The sequence below is a fragment of the Hypanus sabinus genome, chromosome 4 (genome assembly GCF_030144855.1).
Source record: "Hypanus sabinus isolate sHypSab1 chromosome 4, sHypSab1.hap1, whole genome shotgun sequence".
Lineage (NCBI taxonomy): Eukaryota > Metazoa > Chordata > Chondrichthyes > Myliobatiformes > Dasyatidae > Hypanus > Hypanus sabinus.
The window spans coordinates 26,227,586-26,254,856 of NC_082709.1; the positions used below are offsets into that span (position 1 = coordinate 26,227,586).

The window sequence follows — 27,271 nt, forward strand, 5'->3', positions numbered from 1 at the left end:
CAGCTAATCAGAAGGCTGAGTGACAAAGCTGTCTTGTCCTGAACTGTGCGTTAACTTGCAAGTTTAACAAAGTGCTAAAAGCAGGAAAATTAATCTGTGTAATTTAAATGGGTCAGAATCCACACCCATTAATTGGTTTGACTAACCACAAAGTATCAGTTGCAAGTTAAATTGTGTGCAGCTTTTATTTCCTGAAGACTGGTTCTTATTTCATAACCCCATAATGATCTCTAACAAAGATGTAAAAGAGGTTGATTCAGAAATATATAGTCTTGTAAACCTTTTTGGCAAGATAGTATGAATAGTATATCTCAATAATATGATGGTATATCTCAAATTGCTGTTAAAATACTGTATTGCTTAAATTTTCATAATTTTGCAAAGTTCCATGCTAAAACCTTAGTTACAACAATAGGCATTCTAAATCTAGTTTAGAAGACACTGAGGATTGATTGAAGTAGGCAGTTTGGCAAGAGGTAGTCAAGCAGAGTAAATTTATTGAATGTTACTTACTAATGAATTATTTGTTGCTTTTGACGTACAATAAATTTACAAAGAAACGGAGTGGGAGAAGAAGAGGAGTGGGGCATCAAAAAATTAGAAAGTATACCAAATCTGCTGAAGAATTGCAGAAAATTTAACAATTATTATTGATCTTCAGCAAAGTCTAGATTATGTTTGACAATGGGTACTCTGCTACTTTGTCTGTTGCTGCTATAATTGTGATAAATCAGAATCAGATTTAATATCACCAGCACATGGGAAATTTATTAACTCTGTGGTAGCAGTACAATGAAATACATAATAAAATAAATATAGAGAAAAAAACTGAGTTACATTAAGTATATACATATCTATTAAATAGTTAAGTTAAAATAAGTAGCACAAAAATAACAGAAATAAACAAGTAATGAAGTAGTGTTTATGTGTTCAATACCCATTTAGGAATTGTATGGCAGAGGAGAGAAACTGTTCATGAATCACTGAGTGTGTGCCTTCAGGCTTCTGTACCTCCTTCCTGACGGTAACAGAGTGAAGAGGGCATGTCCTTGGTGGTGGGGATCCTTAATGGTGGACTGTGCTTTCCTAAGACTCAGCTTCTTGAAGATATCTTGAATAGTACAGAGGTTAGTTCCTATGATAGAGCTGACTAATTTTACAAGTTTCTGCAACTTATTTCTATCTTGTGCAGTAGCCCCACCCCTATGCAGTCAGAATGCTCTCCACAGTACATTTGTAGATGTTTTCCAGTGTTCCAGCTGACAAAATCAAATCTCCTCAAACTCCTAATGAAATATAGCCACTGTCTTGCCTTCATCATAGCTGCATCAATATGTTGTCCAGGTTAGGTCCTCAGAGATATTGACACCCAGGAATTTGAAATTGCTCACTCTCTCCACTTCTTACCCCCCTTTGAGGATTGGTTTGTGTGTTCCCTCATCTTAAACTTTCTGAAGTTCACAATCAGCTCTTTGATCTTGCTGACATTGAATACAAAGTTGTTGCTGCGAAACCACTCAACTAGCTGGTAAATATCATTCCTGTACGTCCTTTTGTCACCATCTTAAACTCTGCCTACAATGGTTGTATCATCAGCAAATTTATAGATACTGTTTGAGCTACGCTTAGCCACATAGTCATGGGTGTAGAGACTAGAGCAGTGGGCTAAGCACACACCCCTGTGGAGTGTAGGTGTTAATTGTCAGCAAGGTGGAGATGTTATTTTCAATGCACACAGATTATGGTCTTCTGGTTAGGAATTCGAGGATCCAGTTACAGAGGGAGGCCTAGCTTCGATCAGGACTGTACGAATGATGATGTTACATGCTGAGCTATATTCAAAAAATAGCATTGTGACATAGGTATTGCATAAAGTGATGAACAGTCATGTATAATCAGATATGCACATATATTGAGATAATGGAATCAGAGTTGGTTTTATGTTGTCTGGTTTAGGGATATTTATTGTTCCACAATGGATTGCAGTGATGAACACTGTTATATTAGATTTTTGAATGCAGATTGCTAGTTACATTTAATATTGGGGCCATTATTTCACCCAGTGCAAGTGCATACTAGGATTTGCTGTAACAAGAATTTCTCAGCTGCAGAGCTGGTGACCAGCACCATTGTGAGCTTAGGTTGTCAGTGATATGTTCTGCACTGCTACGAGTTGTATCAGTGCCACACTCAGAACCAGCTCTACAGTACACCACTAACATCCGAAGACTTTTGGTGGTTGCATTAAGAGCTGGGTGAAATTTTTTAAAATGTGGAGCGTTAAGTGCAACACACAGAGAATGCTGGAGGAGGTCAGTATATCCTTTAAAAAAAATCTTACTTCATAATAAAAAAAATTTACAAGAGTAAACCGTTCAATGCTCTCCGACAGACAGCATGGACTTAGGAGTGGACAGTCTTGTGAGGCACAGTTAGCCAGACTCGTTAATGACCCAGCTTTTAGTAAAGCTTTTGATTCTGTACCACATCAACTTCTGTTAGCTAAACTTGACCATCTTGGCATCCAAGGCTCTACCAAGGATTGGATCAAAAGCTTTCTAACTAAATGGCACCAGGAGGTATTAATTGATGGGCAATCCTCATCCAGCTGTCCAGTGTTGTTGGGAGTACCACAGGGCACTGTCTTGGGCCCACTACTTTTTTTAACCTATATAAATGACCTTCCAACTTGTGTTACATCTGAAGGTAGACTGTTTGCAGATGTCCTGATTCTGTACAGACCCATAAATTCTCCAAATGACTGCAATACCCTTCAACAAGACATTAACTCGCTGTGCAATTGGGAGTCCTCCTGGCAGATGAAATTTAACATCTTAAAGTGCTACATTATGAGAATGACCCACAAGAAAATTTTTTACCATCATCAGTACTTCATGGGAAACACTGTACTCCAGGAAGTAAAACGTCACCCCTACTTGGCCATTGAACTGTCAGATAACCTTAGCTGGGCAAAACACATCAACCAAACCATTTAAAGTTCCAGCAAAATCCTTGGCCTTCTACGGTGTAACTTTTGGAATTGCTCAAAAACCACAAAAGAAATTGCTTATAAGACTCTCGTCCGTCCAAGACTTGAATACTGTCGTGCCATTTGGGATCCCTACCAAAGCATTCAGATCAATAACCTTGAGAAAGTCCAGAGAAGAGCTGCCCTGTTTGTAACCAGTGATTATAGAAAGACCAGTAGTGTTACAGATAGGCTTCTCGGCCTCAAATGGGATACCCTCCAAAGCCAGGCTACTTACCGTAACTTACCACAATTTACAAGGAAACTCATTCATTAACTCCATCCAACATTAGTCACCTTTTGTGTAACCAGAATAACAGACCAGCAACCCGACAAAACCAATCCCTGAACTACAAGACCACCCAGACCAACAGGGACTGCTACCACTACTCACTCTACCCTTGGACCACTCCAGTTTGGAACTCCCTGCCGCCACACTTTAAATCTGCTGCCGATAGTAAAATTGCTGCTCTTAAACACCGCAGTTTAAATTACAACCGCATGCATGAGGGACTGCACGTTTGTAGCCCAGCGGCGGCAGTTGGTGCAGTACGGACAAGGCAAGATGCCTTTTCATTGTTCACATTCACAGTCAATGTTTTCGGTATTGTTCTATTGCATTCCTACATATCAACAGCACTACTGCCACCCGTGGTGCCCTGAGGCAGTAGACTGCTAAGATAATGGCTTCCTCCTCCAGTAGGAGAAGAACCCTGCACTGTTGTCCTTCCCCACTGAGCTCTCGCAGTGGATGCACCAAAAGTCAGTGTGTCCCTCACCCATATACCCCTGCAGCCCTTCTTCAGCACTAAAGGGGCAGAAGTTAGGATAAAAGTGTAGGGGTGAGGGGTGATTAGTTAATCCAGGTGAGGCATTGGTAGGTAGGGAGGTGCGGGGGGAGGAATGATGAAACTGGGAGGGGTTAGGTAGAATAGACAAGAGGGTGAAGTGGAAGGAATCTGATAGGAGAGCACAGCAGACCATGGAAAAAGGGGAAGAAGGTGAGGAATCTGAAGGTGGAAGTTGTGAGTGATGTGAATATCATGAGGGCAGGGAAGGAGAACAAGAAGTAGTAAAAGGGCCAAAGGATAAGGGGAAATAGGGAGATTGGGAACAGAGATGACTAGGTACTGGAAGCTGGAGAAGTTGATGTTGATGCCATCAGTTTGGAGACCATCCAGACAGAAACTAGGATGTTACCTGGGTTTCAGCAATTAAGTTACAGAGAAAGGTTGAACAAGTTAGGTCTCTATTCATTGGAGCGTAGAAGGTTGAGGGGGGATTTGATCGAGGTATTTAAAATTTTGAGAGGGATAGATAGAGGACGTGAACAGGCTGTTTCCATTGAGAGTAGGGGAGATTCAAACTAGAGGACATGATTTGAGAGTTAGGGGGCAGAAGTTTAAGGGAAACACGAGGGGGTATTTCTTTACTCAAAGAGTGATAGCTGTGTGGAATGAGCTTCCTGTAGAAGTAGTAGAGGCCAGTTCAGTTGTGTCATTTAAGGTAAAATTGGATAGGTATATGGACAGGAAAGGAGTGGAGGGTTATGGGCTGAGTGTGGGTAGGTGGGACTAGGTGAGATTAAGGGTTCGGCACGGACTAGGAGGGCCAAGATGGCCTGTTTCCGTGCTGTGATTGTTATATGGTTATATATGGTTATATGGTTAAAATGAAGTGTTGGCCAAAGAGTCTCGGCCCGAACCGTTGACTGCCCCTTTCAACAGATGCTGCCCGACCTGCCGAGTTCATCCAGCTTGTTTGTACGTCTTGATGTTGACTACTTTTTTTCCCCATAGATGCTGCCCGGCCTGCTGAGTTCCTACAGCATTTTATGTGTGTTGCTTGGATTTCCAGTAACTGCAGATCTTCTCTTGTTTGTTGCTCCTCCAGCCCGGCTTTTGCCTGAACGTGGCACTGGAGGAGGCCATGCCAGTGTGGGAATGGAAATTGGAGTTAAGATGGTTGCCAACAGGAGATCCTGGCTGTTATGGTGGATGGAGCAAAGACGCACAGTGAAACAATTCCTCCCTCCTGTGTCAGGTCTCACCAGTGCAGAGGAGACTGGGCTGGAAGCCAGAAACTACCGCCGCTCTTGAGGCCAGACGTTTATTCTGGCTTTCTTTTCAGTCCTGATGAAGTAGGCTTCTTTTTTATTGACAGTGCAATAAGGAACTTGAGTATTTGGAAATGTTCACAAGCATCTCCAAACGCTGGATTTCAGTGGGGTGGGGCAAGAGCAAAGTGCTCAGGACTATCAGAAACTTCACATGAGGGTTACACATGTAGTCTGCATTCAGACCACCCATAACCCAATGTACTAGGAGTCAGATTTATGGGGAAAATTCTGCCAAGGACTACACTGGAGACTTGGGAAATGTTTGGTCACTTACCTTTAGTTATCCAGATATTTTAACATCTCATGTTTTAACAAAAAATATCTGATATATGGACTACATTAAAATGACCTGGTTATAAGTACACGAGGGGGAAAGGCTAGTTTAATATTTTTAATTTACAACCAGATCTCTACTGATTGTTTTTCCATTAATTAAGTCATTTGTTACACCATTTGTGATTTTCCCAGGTTAAATGATCATGTGTTCAGATACCACCACGGCTTACCTCTCCCCGTTCTTATCTTTGCTTTGTTTTGAGGTCTCTGAGCTCCTCCACACTTTGCTAAATCTCATCTGGAAAGTTCTGCAGTTAGTGAAAGGTTTAGACCCTTTCCAACCCCAGGCAAAACCACAAGATTGGCATTTCATGTGACTCAATGAAAGGTAGTCGTTTTTTCTGCAGTGAATTTTCTTGAAAGCTCCTGCATATTAGGACTGCTGGAAACCGGGGTCAAATCTGAAAGCGCGTTTTCTTTTTGAGGTCGCTTCATCATTGTTTTCTGGCATTAAGTATAGCCCCTAAATCCCTGGAACTCACCCCGCAAAATCTCAGCCTGCTTCTTTCTTTGACGCCACTTAAGACCAAAGTTTATGTTAACTGTCGGAACAAGCTCTAGGATGACTGGGAATGAAATCCTTCGCGTGAAACAGCTTAACATGTGTTACTGCAGTAGTATATAAATAAATATAGCCTGTCATTAGATTCATTTGTGATGCAGAAGAAAAGGGGACTCAATGGCGGGGAGATATTATTTGCGTGTATATAAAAAAAATGTGGAGAAGTAATTTCAGCCAACGATGACAAGGGTGGTGGAATTCATTTATTAATGCTTGTGGGGAGAAAAGGAACGGTTAGTGGGATGGGTTGCGGACGTCTGATGCCGAGCCAGCCGCGGGGGACTCGGCAGCGCGCGAAAGCCGCGCGGGCCCCGCCCCGCCCCCCGCTCCGGCTCCGGCTCCGGCTCCAGACTCGCAGCCGGCGTGCTTCTCGTGCGCAGCGCTGCCGGCAAGTTACCACCGCTTCGGGAAACTTTCTGGAGATTACCCACAAAATGAGGAAACTGCGGAATAAGGTAAGCGCGCAAGTTACGTTCCCGCATACCGGTACTGGGTTCGGTGATGAGAACTTCCACTGCGCTCCCGTTTCATTCTCTCGTACTAATGCTCGCTCTTAGAACGTAAAAAAATGTCTCCCTTCAATTCAGGTGACTGTTGGATTTTGGTGGAAAAGGTTTTCAAAACGCCAGGGTTGGGATCATTTTTTACTGTGAAATTTTAATATTTTTATAAACGTCAAAATAAGCGCAGATGCCGAGCTCTACGCCCTGTTGGTCGCACCTCCTTGTTGGTTTTTACATTGAAAGCTGCGTATTTTAAGTGTCCCATTTTGACGTGAAATCTCTGCATTGAACTTTGGTTTCGGGATTTAAACCGGGCGCCCGGTCATGTGACAGGACTTGACGCGGGAAAAGGTTCAGATGATTGACAGGGTCCCGGGGGCGCGCGGCGGGGGCGCGGGCGCGCGAACGATTAGACGATGTGGCCTGTTGTATGTGGTCAAGGATAACTTTGTCGCCTACTTGACGCGAGCTCCTTAAATAGTTAACGGTGCACTTCTATTGAATTGTGGATGGCTTAAGTTCACTATACCCTCCCAATTGACCATGCAATCTGAGCTCGTCTGATACCAAGTTGACCTGGACAGAATGAATTGATCCTGCGGTCCAATAATTATACAGTGTGCATGGTCTGCTGGTGGTAGGGGTGATGCTCACACCGCTTTAGATTGCTGAATTCAAGGCAATTTTGGAAACCGGATATAGTGATTTGTCTTTCACTTAAGCTATGATATTTCTCTAGCTGAAAACAGCATTGTATCCGACGATAGAATGAGAAGATGAAATTTTGCACTTCAACTAGATTTTCAAACCATCTTTTTGCTAGTTTTTAAAAAAAAATGGAAACTTATTTATCGAGAACTTGGGCATCCTTAAATATGAGGATTATTGTTTTTGAACAGAAGCTCAAGATTCTCAATTTGTTTTGGACGTACTTTCTTTCGTACAAGCTTAATGCGGCCTCCTTTTGCACCTATGTACTACTTAAACTGCTTTTAAATCAGGAATCAATAACTTAAAAATGGTCACCCTCCTCTCTTCTCCTCCATAACTTGGATTGCGTTCTTTAGTTTTAACTACTTTCCCGTATTAAAATGGAAATTTGATTAGCCCAAAATAAATTGGTAAGAGATGGCCTATTTCCATGTTTTACTTCCTTCCCACCATCCATCCTTCTAGTAAGTCATTGCAGATTTGTCTGAGAAGCAGCTTGAGTGCAACCATGTACAGAGCAACAGCCCTTAATGCCAACAATCTGATTTATCACTCAAATTCCAGAGGCTTCAATTTACCCCTCCCCTTTTGCCTCACCATTTGCACTGTGAAGGGTCTGATTGACAGCTGGCAACAACACATTTCAAAGTTCAAAATAAATTTATTATCAAAGTACATATATGAAACTATCTATAACCCTGAGACTCATTTTCCTCTGGAAGTGCTCAGCAAGTCTGTAGAACAGTAACTATAACAGGATCAGTGAAAGATCTACCTGAGGGCACAACACAGTAAACTGCAAATGCAATTATAAGTAACTAGAACATGCGATAAAGTGTCCTTAAAGTGAGATCATTGGTTGTGGGAATATCTCAATGGTGGGACAAGTGAAGTTGATGGTTGATGGTAACTCTTATTGAACCTGGTGGTGGGACTATTTCTAATGATATAGGTACTTCTTGACAAAAGAGCCTTTTACCCTCAAATCTCTTCCTCCTCCTCCTCCCAATCCCCACTCTGAATTTTCACTTAAGTCTGTGGTGCCAGTCTGTAACTACTGTATCTACCTTCTGGAAATGGATTCATCCTTTTTATCCATCATCCTCTTCTAAAATTCAAACAAGTACTTTGCTCCTTGAAACACAGCCCTGCTTCTGCTGCCTAACATTTTAGCTAAGATCCTTTGCAGCACTAGATCTTTTGGATGTTTCCAAGGGTATTGTCTTCTTCAGTTCTAGTCATTTACCATTGTAGGGACACAGCGTTTATCCAGTTTCTCTATTTATGTAGCTCAGGGCTCAATGTGATAATTTTAACGTTCTGTCAACATGACTGCCAATTTCTTGGGTATGTGCACATGGACACCCAGGTCCCTGTTCTGGTATGTATAGAGTGGAAGCCTCTTCTCTTTCCACCCCCCCCCCCCCACTCTGACTTCTCTTTCTTTCCGATCATGATGAAGGGTCTCAGCCAGAAACATCAACTGTTTACTCTTCTCTAGGAGCTGAATTCCTCCAGCATCTTGTGCGGGTTGCTTTATATAGGGTGGAGTTTTGTTGGATCTGGCCTGTTGCCCAGAATTTCAGACTGCATACTCCTTGCTTAGCCTTCCTTGCCCTTAAATCCAGTGCGGGTTTGCCACGTGCAAATGCTTGGAAGGCTGCTGGCAAGGCTTGCAGGAAGCTTTAACTTGGAGCCATTTTAGTTCTGAAAAAGCTCTGACCTTCAGAGGCAACTTGAATTTGTAAAACCTTGGTAAAAATAAATTATTTAACGAAAAGTTCTGTTTAACTTGCGTTGCTTTACATTTTTGCCTCTGAGTTCCAGGCCTAGAATCTCCATTGAAGTAGGTTGGCCTAGCTCCTAGAATTGAACCCATCTGGCACGGGATCTGGATTGGTGGAGCCTGCTACTGGTCTCATTCAGAAGTGAACAGGAAATAAGATTTCACTGCTCTTGTTAATAAGGCGGAGCAAATTATCTCCATGGAAACTAATCCTTAACGTTCCACAACAGTCAACTTAAAATGATCCCGACAGTGTTGCTTTTATGAAACATAGCTCCAGAGGTACAGCGGTGAATTCGTCGTGAGCATTGCCTTAGGCATCTCTGGTTATTATTGCAGTAGAGGAGGATGAGAGATTCTGCTGGAAGTCTTGAGCAACACACGAAATGCTTGAGGAACTCGGTAGGTCAAGCAGCATGCAGGCATGATAACATTTTAGAAGTTTGTCTTTGCATTGCTATAATTCTGACATCTTGCACATTGGTAAATAGTTTATTATTGTCTTATCAATTGAGGTACACTGGATCATTTCACCACATTAGTACATCCAGATAGTACAAGGGAAAAGCAAGATAATGTAGAATATAGCATTACAGTTAGAAAGAGTGCTCCGTAGGTATAGGGTAAGGTGTGTTGGCGCGTGGCCTAGTGGGCAAGGTATCAGACTAGTAACCTGAAGGTCACTGGTTCGAGCCTCAGCTGAGGCAGAGTGTTTGTGTCCTTGAGCTAGGTGACATTGCTCTGTGACGTCACCGGAACCAAGCTGCATGGGTCCTAGTGCCCTTCCCTTGGACAACATCGGTGGCATGGAGAGGGGAAGCCCTGCAGCTTGGGCAACTGCCGGTCTCCCATACAACCCTGCACCCTGGAAACTCCAGGCGCAGATCCATGGTCTCTCGAGACCGACGGATGCCACCATTAGGGTAAGGTGCAGGGCCATGAAGAAGTAAATTGTGAGATAACCCATTTTAATTGTTCCACCACTGAAACTATGCCTCAACTAACCAGTCCTCTTCCTTCTGGAATTTTTTCCCTAAACTTGTTTGCCCTCAACTTACTTATTAATATGCTTCTTATGAAGTTTACTTCCTAAGAGATCACCCAGTATTCTTATGTGCAATAACATCATTTGTCTTTTGTTTCATAACATACATTGTGTGTTGTCTTTAGATGTTTTTATGGCTGCAAGTTCTACCCAAAGTAGCAGCCAAGAGAGATGTATAAAAGGTTGGGTTGAGTTGATCTCTGCAATCCATTTGCAAATGTTTCGCCTCCTTACAAGGAGACCTCATTAGAAACGATGACCGGAGAACAGCGCAACCCAAACACCGACCACCTGAGCAACACATTTTCCAAGTTATTTTCAGATTATTACAGAGATTCTCACTCTATTGACCTTCTTCAGTTACCTCCCTTTGACTGTCCGGTTCTTGAACCAACTAATCATTGCAGTTTGACCCCTTTTGCACTAAAATGGTCTTTTTAATGTTTGTATTACAAATAATGTATAAATTATGTTTTGCTTGTGAATGTGCTACTGTTGATAATACAGTATGTGCTTGCAGTGCTGCTGGCTGCTGCAAATAAGCTTTACATTGCACCTGTGTATGTACTTGTGCACATGACAAAAATCTTGACTTTTGACTTTTAAAAAAATTTGACTTTAATTTTTTCTATTTGAAGGGCGAAGTTGAAGTGAAATATTTCTTCTGTTGAGGTGTTGCAATTTTACCTAATTTATGTTCTGTTTGTTTTACTTAAACGTGCTCAGTTGATGAGAGTTGTTGAAAAATTTAAGTTTTGTTACCGGTGAGAGCTGGGTTTAGGTTCAGACTGTTTGAATGTTGTGCAAATGTAATTTTTTTGAAAAGTCTGGGAAAAACTGATTGCAGCTGAAGTTATACTTGGGGTTTAAACTTCTATCGGTGTAGTATACAGTGCTAGAGAAGAGATGTGCAAACATTTGAGTATTCAGATTACTCCAGCAAGAAATGTACCAAACTTAATAGTTAAACTAAATGCTCTACAAGTTGGAGAAGACTTTTTGAAAGATTGTAATAAATTACTTGTATACAGTAAGATTCCATGACAAGGCTGACAATGCCTAAACATAAAGTGGTGTAAGTGGGTATCTGGAGCTGGGTATGTCGAGACTGCGTTCAGAAATGAAGTAGCAGGCTCTGAATGGCCTTCTATCAATTTAATATCAGTTGACCATAAGGTAATTAGCATTGAACCAAAAGAAAAGTGTTGCCCACAGTTTGAAAAGGGCTTTCACCAGCTTCTTTATTGGTACACCTCTTTCTAAGAAATCAAAGATGTACTTTTAGAAAATAACTCGTAGTCGCAGTTTTTAATATTGATCTTCTTTGTCAGATTCATAAAGTATGTTTAGGAATACATTTGTGCACTTTTTAACATGCTTTTCAGAGATACTAGAGCACTGGTAGAAATGCAGTGACTAAAATTTGGATTTCTTGCAAAGGGGGAAAAAAATTAAAGTCTCATTAGCAGAAGCCCTGGATTATTGTTTAAAAATCTATCTAGTCCAAGTGCTCTTGCTGACTAGTCGAAGCTTGTTGCTCCTACTCAGCTGGCTTGTATATTGCACTCCTGGATGTCCCATTGCCATGCCACCATCTGAAATTATGCCAACAATGGATGTATCATCAGCAAATTTATAGATGCCATTTGAGCTGTGTCTAGCCACAGTCATGGGTGTAGAGAGAGTAGAACAGTGGGCTAAGCAGACATCTGTGAGGTGCTTCAGTGTTGATTGTCAGTGAAGTGGAGATGTTATTTCTAATTGTGCTCATCGGTAAAGGATCCTGTTTGTATTGCTCAGGCTGTACAGTTATATAACCTTAACTGGGAATTAAATACTTGCACTGCTAGAATTGTCCATACTGCATGTACAAAAATTAGAAGATAAAATTTTATGTTGTCACAATTGCAACAGTGTATATTTGTTCAAATTCAAAAGGACAGAATGGACAATTGCAGATGTGAATGTTTTTTTCTGGATTTTTTTATGTGGATGTGATTGATCTCATTAGCCAAGTGATAAATGTTGAATTATACATTTGTTCTTCCCACTCCAGCATGTGTACAAAGTAGCTTTTATTCTGTCAGTGCAAAATGTTAGCAAACGAATTGAGATGGATCAGGCCCAATTAAAACCTACAGATATGGATCAGGCCCAATTAAAACCTACAGATATAACGTGTAAGGTTTTCTTTTAATTTATTTAGTTGCAGACCAATTTTAAATGTTTCAGCTCATCATACTTTCAATATTGGGAACTTATTGAAGTGGCAGCTACTGGCTGTCACTTATTTACTGTTGGAAGACTATCTTAAACGTAGTTTCATTTTATGGTCTGATGGAAAATGTGTTTAATTGGTGTATAGTGAAAGTGTTTGTAAGCCAACCACACAGTTAATTTCGAATGTACAAAACACGTGATCCACCTTGAGCTCCATCTCAAACCCCACTTTTGATAACTTTCCACCTCTTTCACCTTTTGACTTTTGAGACAGAGGGCCGCTTTGACATGCTTCTGGTATATTCTGTTCAATTCCAACAGATTCGTTCCAATGTTAATACGAAAGCAGAAGCAAAATGTTGAGTGGCTGCCTGCTGTTTTAATTCGCCATCCCCCTCCCATACTGACTTTCCTATCTGTGCTCTACACTGTATAACAAGAGCTTGTGCCAGTCCAAGGACCTCATCTAGTTAGTGGAGGATCATGGTGCTGAATTTAAAGATCAGCCAAGACTTATTGAATGATGGAGAAGGCTTGAGGGCTGATTGGCCCTCTGCTAACTCCACCAGGTGGTCTTTATTTAATTCAGTGCTGACAAATTTCTTTCTGAGACTGGGATGAATAAAGAAGTTCCACCTCTTCCCCCCCCCCCCCCCCCCACAGTAATACCACTTTCTGAATCGACAAAGCTTACTATTAAAATAAAAGCAATACACACAAAATGCTGGAGGAACTCAGCTGGTCTGGCAGCATCTATGAAAATTAACAAACAGTGTTTCAGGAAGAGCGAGACTTCTTCAGGACTAAAACAAGATGAGATTTAGTTAATGAAAGTCATTGTTTTGTAATCTTATTAGACAACCTTAACTGGGTGTTTATTGCATTATATTTCAATGCAGAAAGTAAATATACTGAAATGTTTTCAAAACTTGAATTCCACGTAATAATTTCTAGTAAAATCTTGTTAGTGTTTAAAAAGGATTAACAATGTTGGGAATAAGAGACCATCATTTCTCAGGTGTAAACATCTAAAATGCTAATCTCCTTTAGTGAAATTAGACCCCTGTACCTTTGTTGCTTGTCCCACCTTAGGCTATCATTTTCAAATGTCAGACAAGAACAAATGATTTAAAAACGGATAATGCTGGAAACACTCAGCAGGTCAGGTAACATTTGTGGAAAAAGCAAGAATTGACATTTCACCTCGAAGACCGCCTGTCAGAAAAAAAATCCTGACTGTGCTTGAATTCTACTGAAAGTCTATGAGCTAAAATGTTAAGAACTACTACTTTTTATACAAACACTGCCCGAGCATTTGCAGTATTTTGTGTTTTTATTGTATTTTATTTCAAACAAACAAGGACAATAAATATGGGCTAAATTATGGGTTTTTGGGCCATGATGAGGAGTAGTTGGATCTTGGAGATGCTGAACAATACGACAGGTGGCAAGGGTGGTTTAGAAGGCTCACTTACTCGCCTCTGCTCCAGTCTTAGGTATATGAGTAAGGAGCTCCTGCTGAAACTGCACGAGACACAAGTTCACAACTGGAATAATTTCAATCAAGAGAGAATTTTACTTCAGAGTTGCTTTTATTGTGGTAAAGAAGCTTAACCATTGGGTTGCGTAAAATTATCATAACCCTGGACAGTGGAGTGCCTCATGTGCGAATTGTTAATAAAATAGGGTGGGATGGGAATCATCTTTCACAGAGTATTTGGGGTTGGTGACGGTTTGTTTTCAGCCCCACTTTACCCCATGAGTGAGGTCTGATGTCCAGATTGCCTGTCCAGAGGTAAGCCAGGTGTGGTGTCTGGTTTCTGTGTGGGAGGGAGTCTGTACCTTAGTCTGCAGTGCACAAATGCAACTGAAAGTGCAACTAACACAGATTTTGGGGTGGGTGGTGTGTTTTCTCAAAGTGCAGTTGCAAATTTTGGCAGGAAGGGTGTGCCTGCATGTCTGGGATTAATTGGATCAATAGCAAGGGGATACAGACAGCGGGAGAGTGGAAGAGGAACGTTAAGAAGAGTTATGGGGATCTGAAACACACTGCTTGGGGGAGGGGGGTTGCAGTGGAGATGGAGACTCCAAAGTGTCACTTGTATTCAGTAACCCCCGCCTAGGCAAAGGATGAGTGCTGGGGTTTGGGAATGGCCGAAACAGCTGTTTGTTTTTGCACAGCATGGGAGGATGAATTGAATGGTCTCTTCCTTTGTTCCAGATTTTAATTTTGTATTTTAAGTTTTTTTTGAAAAGTTGTGCGAATATTTATTTTTAAACTGGGTGCTGGTAAGTTCAGTGTGGGGAACTGCCTGGAGGAATTAATGATCTTGACATTATTAGGAATTGAACTGTCAGAGTCAATTACCCAGGGCGCTTAAACCATTTCCCCTCATTTTAACTGCACGTTAATTCAGTTTCCTCACATTATCAGGTTTATTAATATCTCATCAGTGCTTGCTGTTAAAGAGAAATAATCAACAGAACAGGAGATTGATGGTCAGTTTTTAATATTGTCAGTAAAAGTCAAATTCTACTTCATAGGGACTTACAGTTTGCACTATTGTTTTTGTTCTAGTGCACCATAAATGTTGGTAACAAAAGGTACACTTTTCACACTCCGTGTGGGTGTCCTGAAATTCCCCAATTCATTTCAGTAGATTGGTTGGTTGTGTTAACACAGGTTGTATTCCCTCGAGGTCAGCTCCATTCCTTTCAATGCCAAGTGTTTGAAGTTCTATCAGACTGTTTGAAAAGCAATAAAATGTAAATTCAGGAAATACTCAGCATGTCGTGCAGATCCGTGAAGAGAAAATCACAATTAACATTTTGGTCGCTGACCTTTTTATCGGAAATGAGAAATATAGTCTGTAACTGGTAGCATGTTTGATTTCTGTTTTAAGTCTTGACATTATATATGACTGCACAAGTTAAGTTTTGGGTAATTTTTTTCATTAGATTAAGATGACTGATTTCCATCTTTGCAACATGACTCTGGCCTGCTTGAGCTCCTCCATTGCTGAAACTTGCCCATCTGCTTGTTAATCAAGACCTCTAACACCACTTTTGACAGGACATTTGTTGGCCCCCTTGCCTCCCAGCTTTATTTGCCCATCACCTTTTGTGCTCATTGATTTACGCTGCCTCCTGGTTAAGAATCTGATCTTTGTTTTCAGCTCCTTGCCCTTCTATAATCTCTTCTGGCATCTAGCCACCTGTGGATAATTGTGACCTCATCAGTTTTCCCCAGATTAAAATATCCTATCAATGGGATTGACTCACATGGCCTTGAAGTTCTGGAATTCCCCTCCCAAAAACCCTCTCCCACTTCATCTTTAAAACACACCTTATACTGACTCGTCTACCCTGATCTCCCTGTGATTCTGTATCAACTTGTTTAACATTTTTGTGAAGCACCTTTGAGAATGTCCTTTATAATGTAGACTACTGTGGTTAGAGGCCCTTGGATTTATTATTCTGCAAGAAAATGTGCAGAGCGAACACTTTCTAGGTAGTGTATGGGTTTTGCGATTTTTAAACATGTGCATCAAACTTCAAGTAACCCGGGAACGCCTTGCAGCCTTTGCATGGTGTTAACCTTTTAATAGAAATCTAAGTTGTACAGTATCTTAGAATCTGAGCTTGAGGCTTGGTGTTGGAAAGGAAAGGTTTCCTGTGTGGTAAAAGGAAGAGTGGTTCCATGCCCTTATGTTTTTCTGATGTCTTTTGCTGATGAAAACCCTGTAATGATCTAAGAGGCCTAGCAGTATTACCATTTCAAATGTGAAAGCCCAGTGGGACACCAGGCATGTTTTTTTGTGTGTTGCTTGTAGAGATCCTTGAAAAGACTTGCCGCTGTCATGTCTGTCGGAAGCAGTGAAACCACCTTTGGGTCAGGGTGTAAATACAGGCTGTCCGTGACCTGTTTTCTTTAGTTTGTTCAATTCTCGCCATGGTGCAGCTGTCAGTTACACTGATATAAAGTGAAAGTTGGGTGATTTGCAGCCTTGACATTTAAGATTTTATTTAATTGCACATCTTGGATATTGTGCTTGAAACTGGTAACTTTATTCTGTAAAATCTCACATATTTCCAGTATTACAATGAAAAGAGTTTAAAAAAAATATCGTTTGAAAAATCTCTCTGCAATCCACTGGGTGCTGTATGTAACAATGAGTTTTAATAAACAATGTTATTTCTATGTGAAATTTGCAATCAGGGAGCAATACATTTTGAAGTTGTATTGATTTGCATGCAGGTCATGTTACTATCATAGATTAGCTGCTTTTCGTACCCCCCCCCCCCCACCCCCCAACCAGTTGTCAGTGTTCCAGCTGGTATAGCAGATTTCTGTATGGAACAATAAAACTTTATCTGTCTACTTTGGTTTCTCAAACTAACCAAAACATGCTGTTTGAATATTGAATAAGCACAACTGATGATAAATATCTACAAATCTCAAAGCCAGCCTGCGAAGCTCAAATAAATTGGCTCAGCATTCCATTTACATAGCACAAAGCAGATTCAGAGTAGAACTGTGTGTTATGCTAAGTGAATTCCTTGCAATTCGTATCATTAAAACCTGACACTAAAAGAAATTATTTAAAAGGTATTCAAGATTGTATTTTTTTTCTCTCTCTCTTACAGCAGATAGACCTTTCTGGAAAGGAGGAATTTAAAGACTTCAGAAATGTAGCATTGGTTCCCATGGAAACATCATCATCAGATGATAGCTGTGATAGTTTTGCTTCAGACAATTTTACGAACAGTGTAAGTGTAATTTAAGATTGTGAATGCAAAAGAAGTCGACTACAATTACCTGTAATATGATAGTTGCTATATTATAACAAGTTTTCTATTTCTTCTCAGAAAGCTAAATTCAGAACAGAGATCCTGACAGATGAACTGGCTCGGATTTTTAATGAGGACTCTGACGATAATGAATCATTTGATGGCTTTTCTGAAAGCGACCTCAAAGATGTAATGGAAGCCATGGTATTACTGAGCATTGAAACTTTTTAGATAAACTGTGAATTTTATGTTTAATCTATATGAAGTATGGAGCTAGCTTGCATTAATGCCTTTTTCCAGTTTATTAATAGTTTGTCTGAAAGTTGTTATTTGGACTGAATCAGTGATTTTGCTGAAATCAGGTTTCTTTGCTGCTTTTGGAACCATTCTGTCACAACATGTGCTGTAAACAGTGACGTGTGAAATTTTTTTTGTAGAATTTCTCTTTGCATTTTGTTGGGATTGGAATAAATTAAGAGAAGAGGGATCATATAATGTCTTGCTTTTGAACACTATAGATTTCTTTTCGGGGGTTTTCTTTGTTCGAGGTTTTTCGAATATTCAAAGAAAACTGCTGAATTGAAATTTGTCCATCTTATTTTGGCTTGCAGTCTTTGGATGCGTTCCTAGTTAAAAAATGAATACAGCATTTTGTTCAGGAAATCTGATAAATCTATTATTTGTTTTGTAGATTGTTCAATCTGAGTCTGAGGAGGAAATGAGTGATGAAGATATTGAAGAGAATTCAAAAGTGCAGCACAAACATTCTTTTCCATTACGCGTGGCTTTTAGGTTTCCATCTCGAAAAAACAAAAACGTGTCTGTGCCAGATTCTACTGTCGACTTGAGTAATCAATCAGACTCTGAATCCGAATCTGACTCAGACCTTGATGAACCCAGAGGATCGAACTTTCTAGAAAAGAGAGCTCTAAACATTAAAGAAAACAAAGCCATGGTAAATAGTGCATGTTTCTCTGTAATTTATTTGTTCACTGACTCGAATAGATTGCACAGCTCTAAATCTCCCTGAGGCTTCTGGTTTGCTGGGCTAGAACAAGAATAGTGGAGGCTTTGCTACTTTGCTGTAGATCAGTAATTGCATATTGCCAAAAGGGAGAAGGTGGAACTGAAAGGGATATTGACCACAATCCAGCAGTTCAGTGGGCACAGTTGTTTATCCTACCCACTAGATAATTTTACTGATAGAAATTTCAGCACAGGGAAGGATACCCCTGCAACAACAGTGTGTCATCTTGTCTGAATACTGTTTGTATTGTAGATTAAAATGCTGGGACTGACCTTTAAAGATGGGGGGGGGGGGGGCGGGGGAGATAGGTGATGGTAATTGCCTATAACTCTGACATATATGACTATTGTGAATGAGCTGGGGATTTTAGCAAGTTGGAAATAATGTGACTTGAAAATTGAATTTCCCCTTCCGGCTATTTGCCCAGGGCAGAAGTTTGACCTGGTTATTTAAATTTGACGTAAGGTGTGCTGAGTTTGAGGTATGAAATACTAAATGGCAAGGAAGGTAGAGAGACTCCATCTTGTAAATCAGATCTGATCTGTGGGCAAGCAGGTAACCTGTGTCCCAGTACATTTGTAGTAAACAGCCCCGAAGTGGTGGTTTTCTATAATGCAAGGCCGTGTCATCTACACATGGCAAAAAAGATGAATTGAACCCATTCTTTGAGGTTTATTTTCTATCTCAAGTTATTGAGGAGGTTGTGAATTCTGTAAGGGTGGATTTCTGTAATGCTGGGGTTACCTGTGCAGTATTGCAGAATTGAATGACTTGTTCCATTGAGTTTTCTTTCTGCACTGGAGCGCAAAGCATGGTTTCTGAATTTGAGATTATTCAAGACTTGGAATATTATGAACTGTGAAGGAGTTGGTGATTGCAGTGAGATAAAGCTGAGCTAGTGGAATGAGCAGAAGTGTGTTAGATAAAGTTTAATGCAAAATTAAGTTTGAAATGAGGGTGGATGTAGGTTAATATTCTAAAAGGAGTGAGGGAGCAGGGGGAGCATGTGCAAATCTTTTAAAATGGTGGGGCGGATTTAAACGGGTTAAGACACAGATTATTCTGGCCTTTACCATTAGAGGCATAGTATCTAAAAGTAAAGAGGTCATGCTGAGTCTTTATATTGGTTTGGCCTCACCCACGGTATGTTACTGTATTGAAGGAAGGATGTGAAGGCATTAGCATCCAGAAAAGACTTAAAAGAATGCTTTTAAGATGGGCAACTACAAGAGTGGAATACAGAGGTGGTATGGTTTTTGAAGACAAGACTGAGGAGGGATGCTTTGCTAGAAGTATATAAAACAATGAGCAGTCTGGACAGAGTGAACAATAGAGGCTATTCCTGTTGGAATAGTCAAGGATGAGATGTTGGGTGTAAAAGAAAGGGGAAATGAATTAAGAATGATGTGATAAAACTATTTTATGTAGTACATGTTTGGAATCTGGGAAGTGTAGACATCGGGTTTAGTGGTCTTTGAGGGGAAAATTAACTAAGAAGGTAGTGGGTGGTGCGACTGGATTTCCTCTGATAACGAAATGGCACAAAGGGGATGGCTTCATGTGCATTTATGTTTGTTATAATTCTAAAATATTTGTAAGGTACACTGGAATAAACATACCGAAGGAAGACCGTATCAGGAACGAATATTTGGAAAAAGCTAAAATTCAGCAAGGTGTTTTTGAGAAATTGCTACCCATGGTGTAATGAAGATGTGGTAAATGCTACCACACAGAGTGGTTGAAGTGAATAGCACTGATACATTTTTAGAGAAAATTAGTAAGTACACGAAAGCAGAATTGATAAATGATTGGGTGCCTTTGTGGAATATAAAAACGAAAGTGGTCTAGTTAGCCTGAATGATGTGTATCTGTGCTGTAAATTCTGTCAATTTAAAAGGCTATTGCAGAATCTTCTAGAGGTAGTAAATGTCTAAATGTAAATTTTTATTTATATTTTTTGTATTTATTATAGCTGGCTAAGCTGATAGCAGAGTTGAAAACTGTGCCAGGGCTCATTCCACGGAGAGTTTCTGTTCAAAGGACGCCATCGGTAAGTGGTGACAGGATATGCTTGCTTTTTGCTTGTATTTGCTCAAAAACTCTTCAACACTGACACGGAAGTTCTTGCAAGCATTAGTCATTTAATAATTTTCTGAATTGTGATATCTTAACAATGAGCATATTGAGCTGAAATTGTTAGGATTACATTTAAGATTAATAGACTTACTTTACTAAAGTGGCCACATTTTATTTACTTAAATAGAAACTTTACTATATGAATATGTGATTTTAATATTGTGAGTGTGTGGTGTGTCTCATAGTTTAGCTTTACAAATTGGCTTAATTGTTTCTAGATCATCATCTACAGTAAAATAGACTTCCTTAAGTCTGCAAAATATACTTAAAAGATTTTTATTAAAATAAGGGGAAGATGTATTAAAGGTTAAAATTTTGTTTTCTTTGACAATGTTTTTAAATTACAGAAAATATAGGGTTTGCTAAAATTTTCTGTATTTTTAAGTACATTATCTCAATAATGTTTATAACATGGATATAGAGGTTGAAAATAACTGTGGCTTGTTGTTTTCTTTAGAAACTAAAACGCCCACCAAGGAATTCTTTTACAGAAAATGTTTCTAGACAGAATCCCGAGCGCAGTGCTCGACCTCGCACTCGGTCAAGATCCTTGGTTGATGGTCCTCCTTCTCCATCATTTGAGCAAGAAGATAATGTCAGCTTTATGAGGAAAAGAAAGTTTCTAGATAATGACTTCTCTGAGGTAGAGCCATTAAGTCATTTGTGCTGCTATTAACAACACCTTTCATGGTGCACTGACTTTGCCAGCTTAATCTGCATTTCTGGTGGTCACTTGTAAAGTCTAATAACCTTTGCAGTTAAAGACTTCATGTTCATAAAAATTATAAGAGATCTATTCCAGTGGTGTCTGCAGTGACTGCAATTAAACACTTGGGAATAAATGCCTCATTAAGAAATATTGAAATATTGAAAGTCAATATATTTTGTTTTGAAGCTTTCTGCAGCACTTGATGTTGCAGGTTGGCAGGCAGTTTGAAAACTAGCATGTTGAAACGATTGGCCTTGAGTATTAGTTTATCCAAAAGAGGCATGATATGATAGCTTTCATGATTTAAGCAACAGCTTTGCAAGGAAATATTTCAGTTCATCCTTAAATTTCACATTTGTCAAATCCTGGCAAGGATAATTAAATTAATATATTGCCTTTTCACAGACTGCTCGCATAAGCAATCTCTGTGACCATGCTGACCTTGCCGCTCCATCAGAAAGACCACCTGCTTCTAACTCTATAATGCAGTTTGCCCATCTGCTGCTAAAATTGGCATCTGTGGCTTTGTTGTCTACATGCTTTATTATTCTCATGCCAGCTTCATGTCTTCCAGAAGCTTCAGCACATCCAGAGCTGCAGCCTGTCCAGAATAGCTGGTCCTTGCAGTATCCTTTTTGACGTCATGGAGCTACAATGACATTTATTATAATAAATATAGGCCCAAGAGATGAAAACGAGGACATTTCATCTCCGCTGAGTTCTGTTAGCTTGTTCAGCCTTCTAGACCCAATACTGCAGGATTTCCCGATATACTCTTTTCTATCCAGTGCACTCCTTTTAAAATCTTACTAACCATCTCTAGACTATTTCCTATTTTCTGCTTTGGCCCACGTACTGTGTTTTATTCTTACTATGTTTTTGTGGAAAAGTTTGTCCACATCAAAGGTGCCACATAAACTCAGTTGACTCTTTACTCATAAATGCACAGATTAGGTGCTGGTGTAGGTCGCTTGTCTTCTCAAGCCTGTTCCACCATTTGTTACAGTCATGACTGATGTGATTGAAATTTGAATTCTGCATTTCTGCGTACCACTGAGGTAGTCTGTCACTTACCAAGAATCTTATCAATGCCTACCTTAAATCACTGTGACTCTGCTCCCATGACCCTTTGAGGAAAAGAATTGCAAAGGCTCATTGGTTTATGAGAAGAAAACATTTATCTCCTCATTTTTTTCCTTATTTTAACTGAGCCTCTAGTACTAGTTCTCCACAAAAAAATTTTAATACATCTCCACATCCACATCAAGACTAGCAGTGTTTGTCCCCTTTTACGTTTCTGGGATTTTCTAAAGATAGAAACGTGGCGTAACTCTTTCATAAGACTGTTCCAGATATTACTCCATTAAACCTGCTTCCAGTGCGTTTTAATTTTCCCTCATAAGGAGATCAGTGAAGTACACAGTACTTCAATGTGGTCCCACTAATACCGTCCATATCAAAAACATAACTTCCTATTTTTGCATTAATTTCTCTTAACTGTAAATAATAATATTCTGATACCCAGATTCCTTGTCATCTCAAGTTTTTCAATATATATACTAAAATGGACAACTTCACCTTTTTACCACAATGTACCCTTTTTGCCAGAACTTTGTCTATTTATCTGATCTATCTTTTATACATCCTTAAGTCCTCTTCACAGTTAGTTTTCCTTATCTTTACGTCATCATAACATTAGCAATCATCCAAGTCATTTACACAAATTGTATCAAGTTGAAACTGGCTTGATAAATCTTGCCAACCGGAGAAAAGCCGCTAGCGCTGCTGCGTATTTGTTAGTCTGCTCTCTTCTGTCCACACCAGTATGATGCCAACAGCGTCAAGTGCAGTGCATCGAATATTGTTTTTATCCAATGTATCTGGCACTTAAATTCTAGCAGTGCTGCTTTTTTTTTAAATGCTCTCTGGTTTTGTGAGAATATATTTTGCCTTGCATCCATTAATGCTCCCAAGTAAGGCAGACCAAAGGGCAACTACCAAGGAACATTTCCTTGGGAATTCTGGCAAACATGCAATGTTCTTTTGCTAACTGAGAACAAGGTGCACCATTTGTTTTCCCTGTGATCAGGTGAGTTTCTGCTAGGTGCTTCACTATTCTTCCAATTGTCTGTTAATTGGCTACTGTATACTACCCCTTAAATGTAGGTAAATGGCAAAGAACCAAAGGGGAGTGGGAGATTGGGAATGGGGTTGCTGTGCTGAGAACTACCTTGAACCTGACAGGCTGAATAATCTTTCTGCATCACATTTTTTAATGATGTAATCCTACCAGTGAATAGTTTTTGTTTCTGATTGATTGAGCAGATTTTTGTGGCTGCTGCATTTCTGCATTGGGTTGACAGGATACTGCAAGTCAGTCCCTCTTTTATTGTTACCTTGTTTGTTTACTGAATGCTGAGGTGTATAACCTCAAGCCTCCTACAGCTGAATGCCAGCCCATCAGTGAATTTGCATATGTGGAATGCTGTGTGCAGACAAAAGTAAACTTCTGTTCATTTATTTAAACGTTCAGATATCAGATTAGGAATCTGAATATTTGTTTTGTTTCACATGTAGTTTTGAGAAGTTTTTGTATTGATGCTGACTTTACCCTTGCTGCTCTGTCTGCCCTTAGGTGGATGTACCTCTGCGTAGGCGAAGCCGTCCCAGTGTACTTGCCATCCCACATGTGGTGCGGCCAGTTGAGGACATCACTCAGGAAGAGTTGGAAAACATTTCTTTTTCAGCAAAAGAGAAAGTTTATAATCGAGCTACAGTAGGTTTTTCCTGTTCAGCTTCTAGAAATGGGGAGAAAAATTGGTTTGTGCTATATGCTAGATTGGATTGGTTTTTGTGACGTTTGAGGCGAAAAGATTTATTTCCCTCATGGTTACGCAATAAGTACACATTATTGGATGTCATGTGCCATTGTCATTGTCAGAAGTCTGACTATTTGAGTGGAACAGTTAATTTGTGGTTTTAGATCCAAGTAGGATTTGTCGGGTAACATCAAGGTAAACTAGAACTACTAACCCAGTGCCCTTATTCTGTGCATTTATAACTACATCTCCTTATTTGAAATAACAGGATTATTCAGTTTAATGTGTTTTCACTTACTACAAGATGATATAATTTGCATTGAATACATTTACACGTTAAAAGTTGCAGACTCTTAAGTCACCCAGGATGCTAACGGTAAGCTGATGTACTGACCATGCAAAGATCTAGTCTCTACTGTTGTTAAATATGGAAAAAATGCTTTTGATTTAAATTCCTATTCTTAGTGCCTCCCTCCCCCTCCCAAAGGCATGCTGTGGGGGGAAAAAAGGTAAGCGTTAACATCTGGCAAAGGAGAACTGAAAAAAAGGTGCAGAGGAGAGAGAGAGAAGCTGGAAGGTTTCCCCACTCTTATTTCTTCAAGCATTGAAAATTATTCTAATGTAAAATTATTAGAATCATTTTAAGTTTATACTTTAATAAAATCCCAGTTAAAGCCAAAGCTTTAAGAAAAAACTAAATTTAAGTGCAATAAAAAAACTCTACTTCCAACAGTTGATCCTTTTGCGTGGGTTTCACAGCCTGAGAACATTGGTGGTGTCTGAAGCAACACGGCTGAGCTGGCCTTTGGTTGGTATTCTGCTGCATAGCCTTTGCTTGGGAATAGCCCATTGTCAGTATTGGCTGGTAACTAGGTGGAGGATATTTCCTATCAGCAATTTTTCTGTGATCTTAACCCAATATTTGTGAAGAATTGCTTAAAAGATATCAGTGTGAATGTACTGAAGTGTGAATCACTTTAGCATAATTTGTGTGCTTTTGTTTATAATCTTGGCATTTTCATTGTAGATGTGATGTGATCAGAAACATCTTTTTTTGCCCTGCAGGGTACAACTTGCCATCAATGCCGTCAGAAAACAATTGATACGAAAACAAACTGTCGCAACCCAGAATGTGTAGGTGTCCGTGGACAGTTCTGTGGGCCGTGTCTTCGTAATCGATACGGCGAGCTCGTTAGGAATGCCTTATTAGATCCAGTGAGTGATACGTTGATTTTTCACCATAGCAATAATGAAACTTAACAAAAACACAATTCCTCATTATTAAACCAGTTAATTTTAAAACTGTCAAGTACTTAAAGCCATCCTGTTCTTTTCAAGTTTAACTGCTTGATTGACAAGCTAGTCTGCCTTGATATTTTAACATGTTAGCAAGAAAACATTGAGTTAATTTGAATAGTTAATTTGTGAAGTTTAGTTACCTTTGCTTGGATATGTTGAACCCCTTGTTAAAGAAGAGATTTGAAAATAATCAGCATTGTTACTAATTAGATAAATTATTTTGTTGCCATGTCATTCTAAAATAACATAAGCACTTGGCTGCAGAATCAGGAACACCTAGTAGGAAAAGCTGTTCTGTGCTTTGCTCCCCCTCCAGAACTGGCAATGTCCTCCTTGCAGAGGAATCTGCAATTGCAGTTTCTGCCGACAGCGTGAAGGTCGCTGTGCTACAGGTGTTCTGGTTTACCTGGCCAAGTATCATGGATATGACAATGTTCATGCTTATTTGAAAAGGTAAGTTTAATTGATAGCTTTTGTTCATTTCATACAAATCTTGATGTGCAGCATTTTAATTCATGAAAACTTTTTTTCCAGCCTGCAAAAGGAACTTCAAGTGGAAGACTGAAAAGATGCACTGACACACAGTACAACACATTGAATGGTTTACATTTAACTTTCAGAATACACCATTTTAATTTTTGCTAAATGATATGAGCATTGATTACACAAAGCTACAGTAAAATACTTGCATTGTTTTCTTTGCTATCCTAATCAATTAGATCTCAGAGGAGAGGGTGTTAACAATTTTGCATTTGATTTTAAAGATTTGTTGTCAACTTAAGTCTATACTGCCATTGACGTTTCATAGATACTAATGTCAAAATTATTTGCACAATGACCTGCATATTGCAGCAAGTAAATCCCTCATTCCGTGCATTAATACAGTTAGTCTGTTTTTAAACATCCAGTTGCTCAATTTTTTAAGTTTCAGATAATTTTGTATTTCAGTTTTAGACTAATTGCTTCATATTCTTAACCTGCAGCTGGCTAAAGTAACAGGGACGACGTTCACTTTTTAAAAAAATCATTTTTGAAATAAAGCCATAAGTAGTTCATTTAAAATGTTATCAATTATTAGTCTAGCAATTAACAATATACACATACTTAGCTTTGCAGTGGTGCAGCTTCTATTGAATCGTGTTTTGGGGGGTGGGAAGGAAAGAGAAGTGGCAAGTGAAAAAACATTTTTTTTGCAATTGTGCCTTCTGCCTCCCCCATTATGCTTGCATTGTGCGTGAAGGATTTACATCACAAAATGCACTCTTGTTGAAGCCATACAAAATTTGAGATAATTTGCATCTAAAAGGTACTTGAATGTCTGGGAAGGAGGGAGAAATACTGGTCTTTTGCATTTTAATGCTATGTTTTCCCACTTGCACCATGGTATTACATGGTCGCCTAATTTTGGCTATTTGCACTCAGATGAATTTAAGCAGGAAGACATACATCGGATCTTAAGCATGTTACCAGGTTGGCAAAAATCAGGTTTTTTTTATTTGCTAGTATACAAGCACAGTAACATTATAAAAATATTTTTATTAAAATATACCTTGACCATCTCAGATACTGCAACATGTTATAGTTGATTGCCAAATAAAGTTTTTTTACTTGTATACCATGACAAGGTAGAAAAAGAGGTGGTTGAATTATTTCTGCATACTTTGAACAGGTTACAAGATTGCATTAATTTGCAAAGCAATCTTGCCTGCAACTAGATTCATAACACCCTCTCTTTTGATTCGGAGTTGCCGTGTTTTTGGTCAGTAATACGCCTATTTTGCTAATGAATGCAGGAAGACTTGGGGTAAAGTCCTCAATAATTGTCATTCTCAAACTTATGCCACACATGCTGATTGTTGCAAATCGGTAACCAAAGGCACCACTGCACTACAGTACATCTACACACTTAACAGTAAAGCAACGCTGGCAAGAATCCATTTTGCAGGCTTCTCTTTGGTCTTCAAGTTGAAAGTCCAGACATAGGTGTGTCCCCTCAACTTTGTCTTATAAACAGGACATTCATAAATATTTCTCATTTCCTGTTTATCAATGGGAATCGCTTTAACAAATATAACAGGCATTATGGGTGTAAGTTCTTTCAACCGCGCTTCTGCTATATGATTACTCTGTGTGTCCCATCGTGCTCCTGTGATGAAACAGGATAGGATTAAAGTAGGCAA

The 27,271-nt window shown here is 39.5% G+C and overlaps 2 protein-coding genes across 9 annotated transcripts in view; one reads left to right on the top strand and one right to left on the bottom strand.

Annotated features, from left to right (window-relative positions):
• Positions 1-949: 949 nt before the first annotated feature.
• On the top strand, positions 950-26,704 carry cdca7a (cell division cycle associated 7a). Of its 8 annotated transcripts, XM_059966674.1 has the most exons (11): positions 6,477-6,500; positions 9,385-9,447; positions 16,958-17,080; positions 17,180-17,305; positions 17,793-18,056; positions 20,101-20,178; positions 20,722-20,907; positions 23,609-23,749; positions 24,858-25,007; positions 25,408-25,544; positions 25,626-26,704. In XM_059966674.1, exons 2-11 carry the CDS (start codon positions 9,394-9,396, stop codon positions 25,654-25,656), a joined length of 1,290 nt encoding a protein of 429 aa, XP_059822657.1. In that variant the 5' UTR covers positions 6,477-6,500; positions 9,385-9,393; the 3' UTR covers positions 25,657-26,704. The 8 variants fall into 8 exon arrangements, with proteins under 8 accessions (XP_059822656.1, XP_059822655.1, XP_059822653.1 ...); XM_059966673.1 differs by lacking the exons at positions 6,477-6,500; positions 9,385-9,447 and adding an exon at positions 950-1,127; XM_059966672.1 differs by lacking the exons at positions 6,477-6,500; positions 9,385-9,447 and adding an exon at positions 4,983-5,168.
• dnah9l (dynein, axonemal, heavy polypeptide 9 like) overlaps positions 25,985-27,271 on the bottom strand; it is a 271,859-nt gene continuing 270,572 nt past the window's right edge. The window contains 1 exon segment of the mRNA XM_059966255.1: positions 25,985-27,237. Coding sequence (XP_059822238.1) covers positions 26,990-27,237 — 248 coding nt within the window. The 3' untranslated portion in view covers positions 25,985-26,989.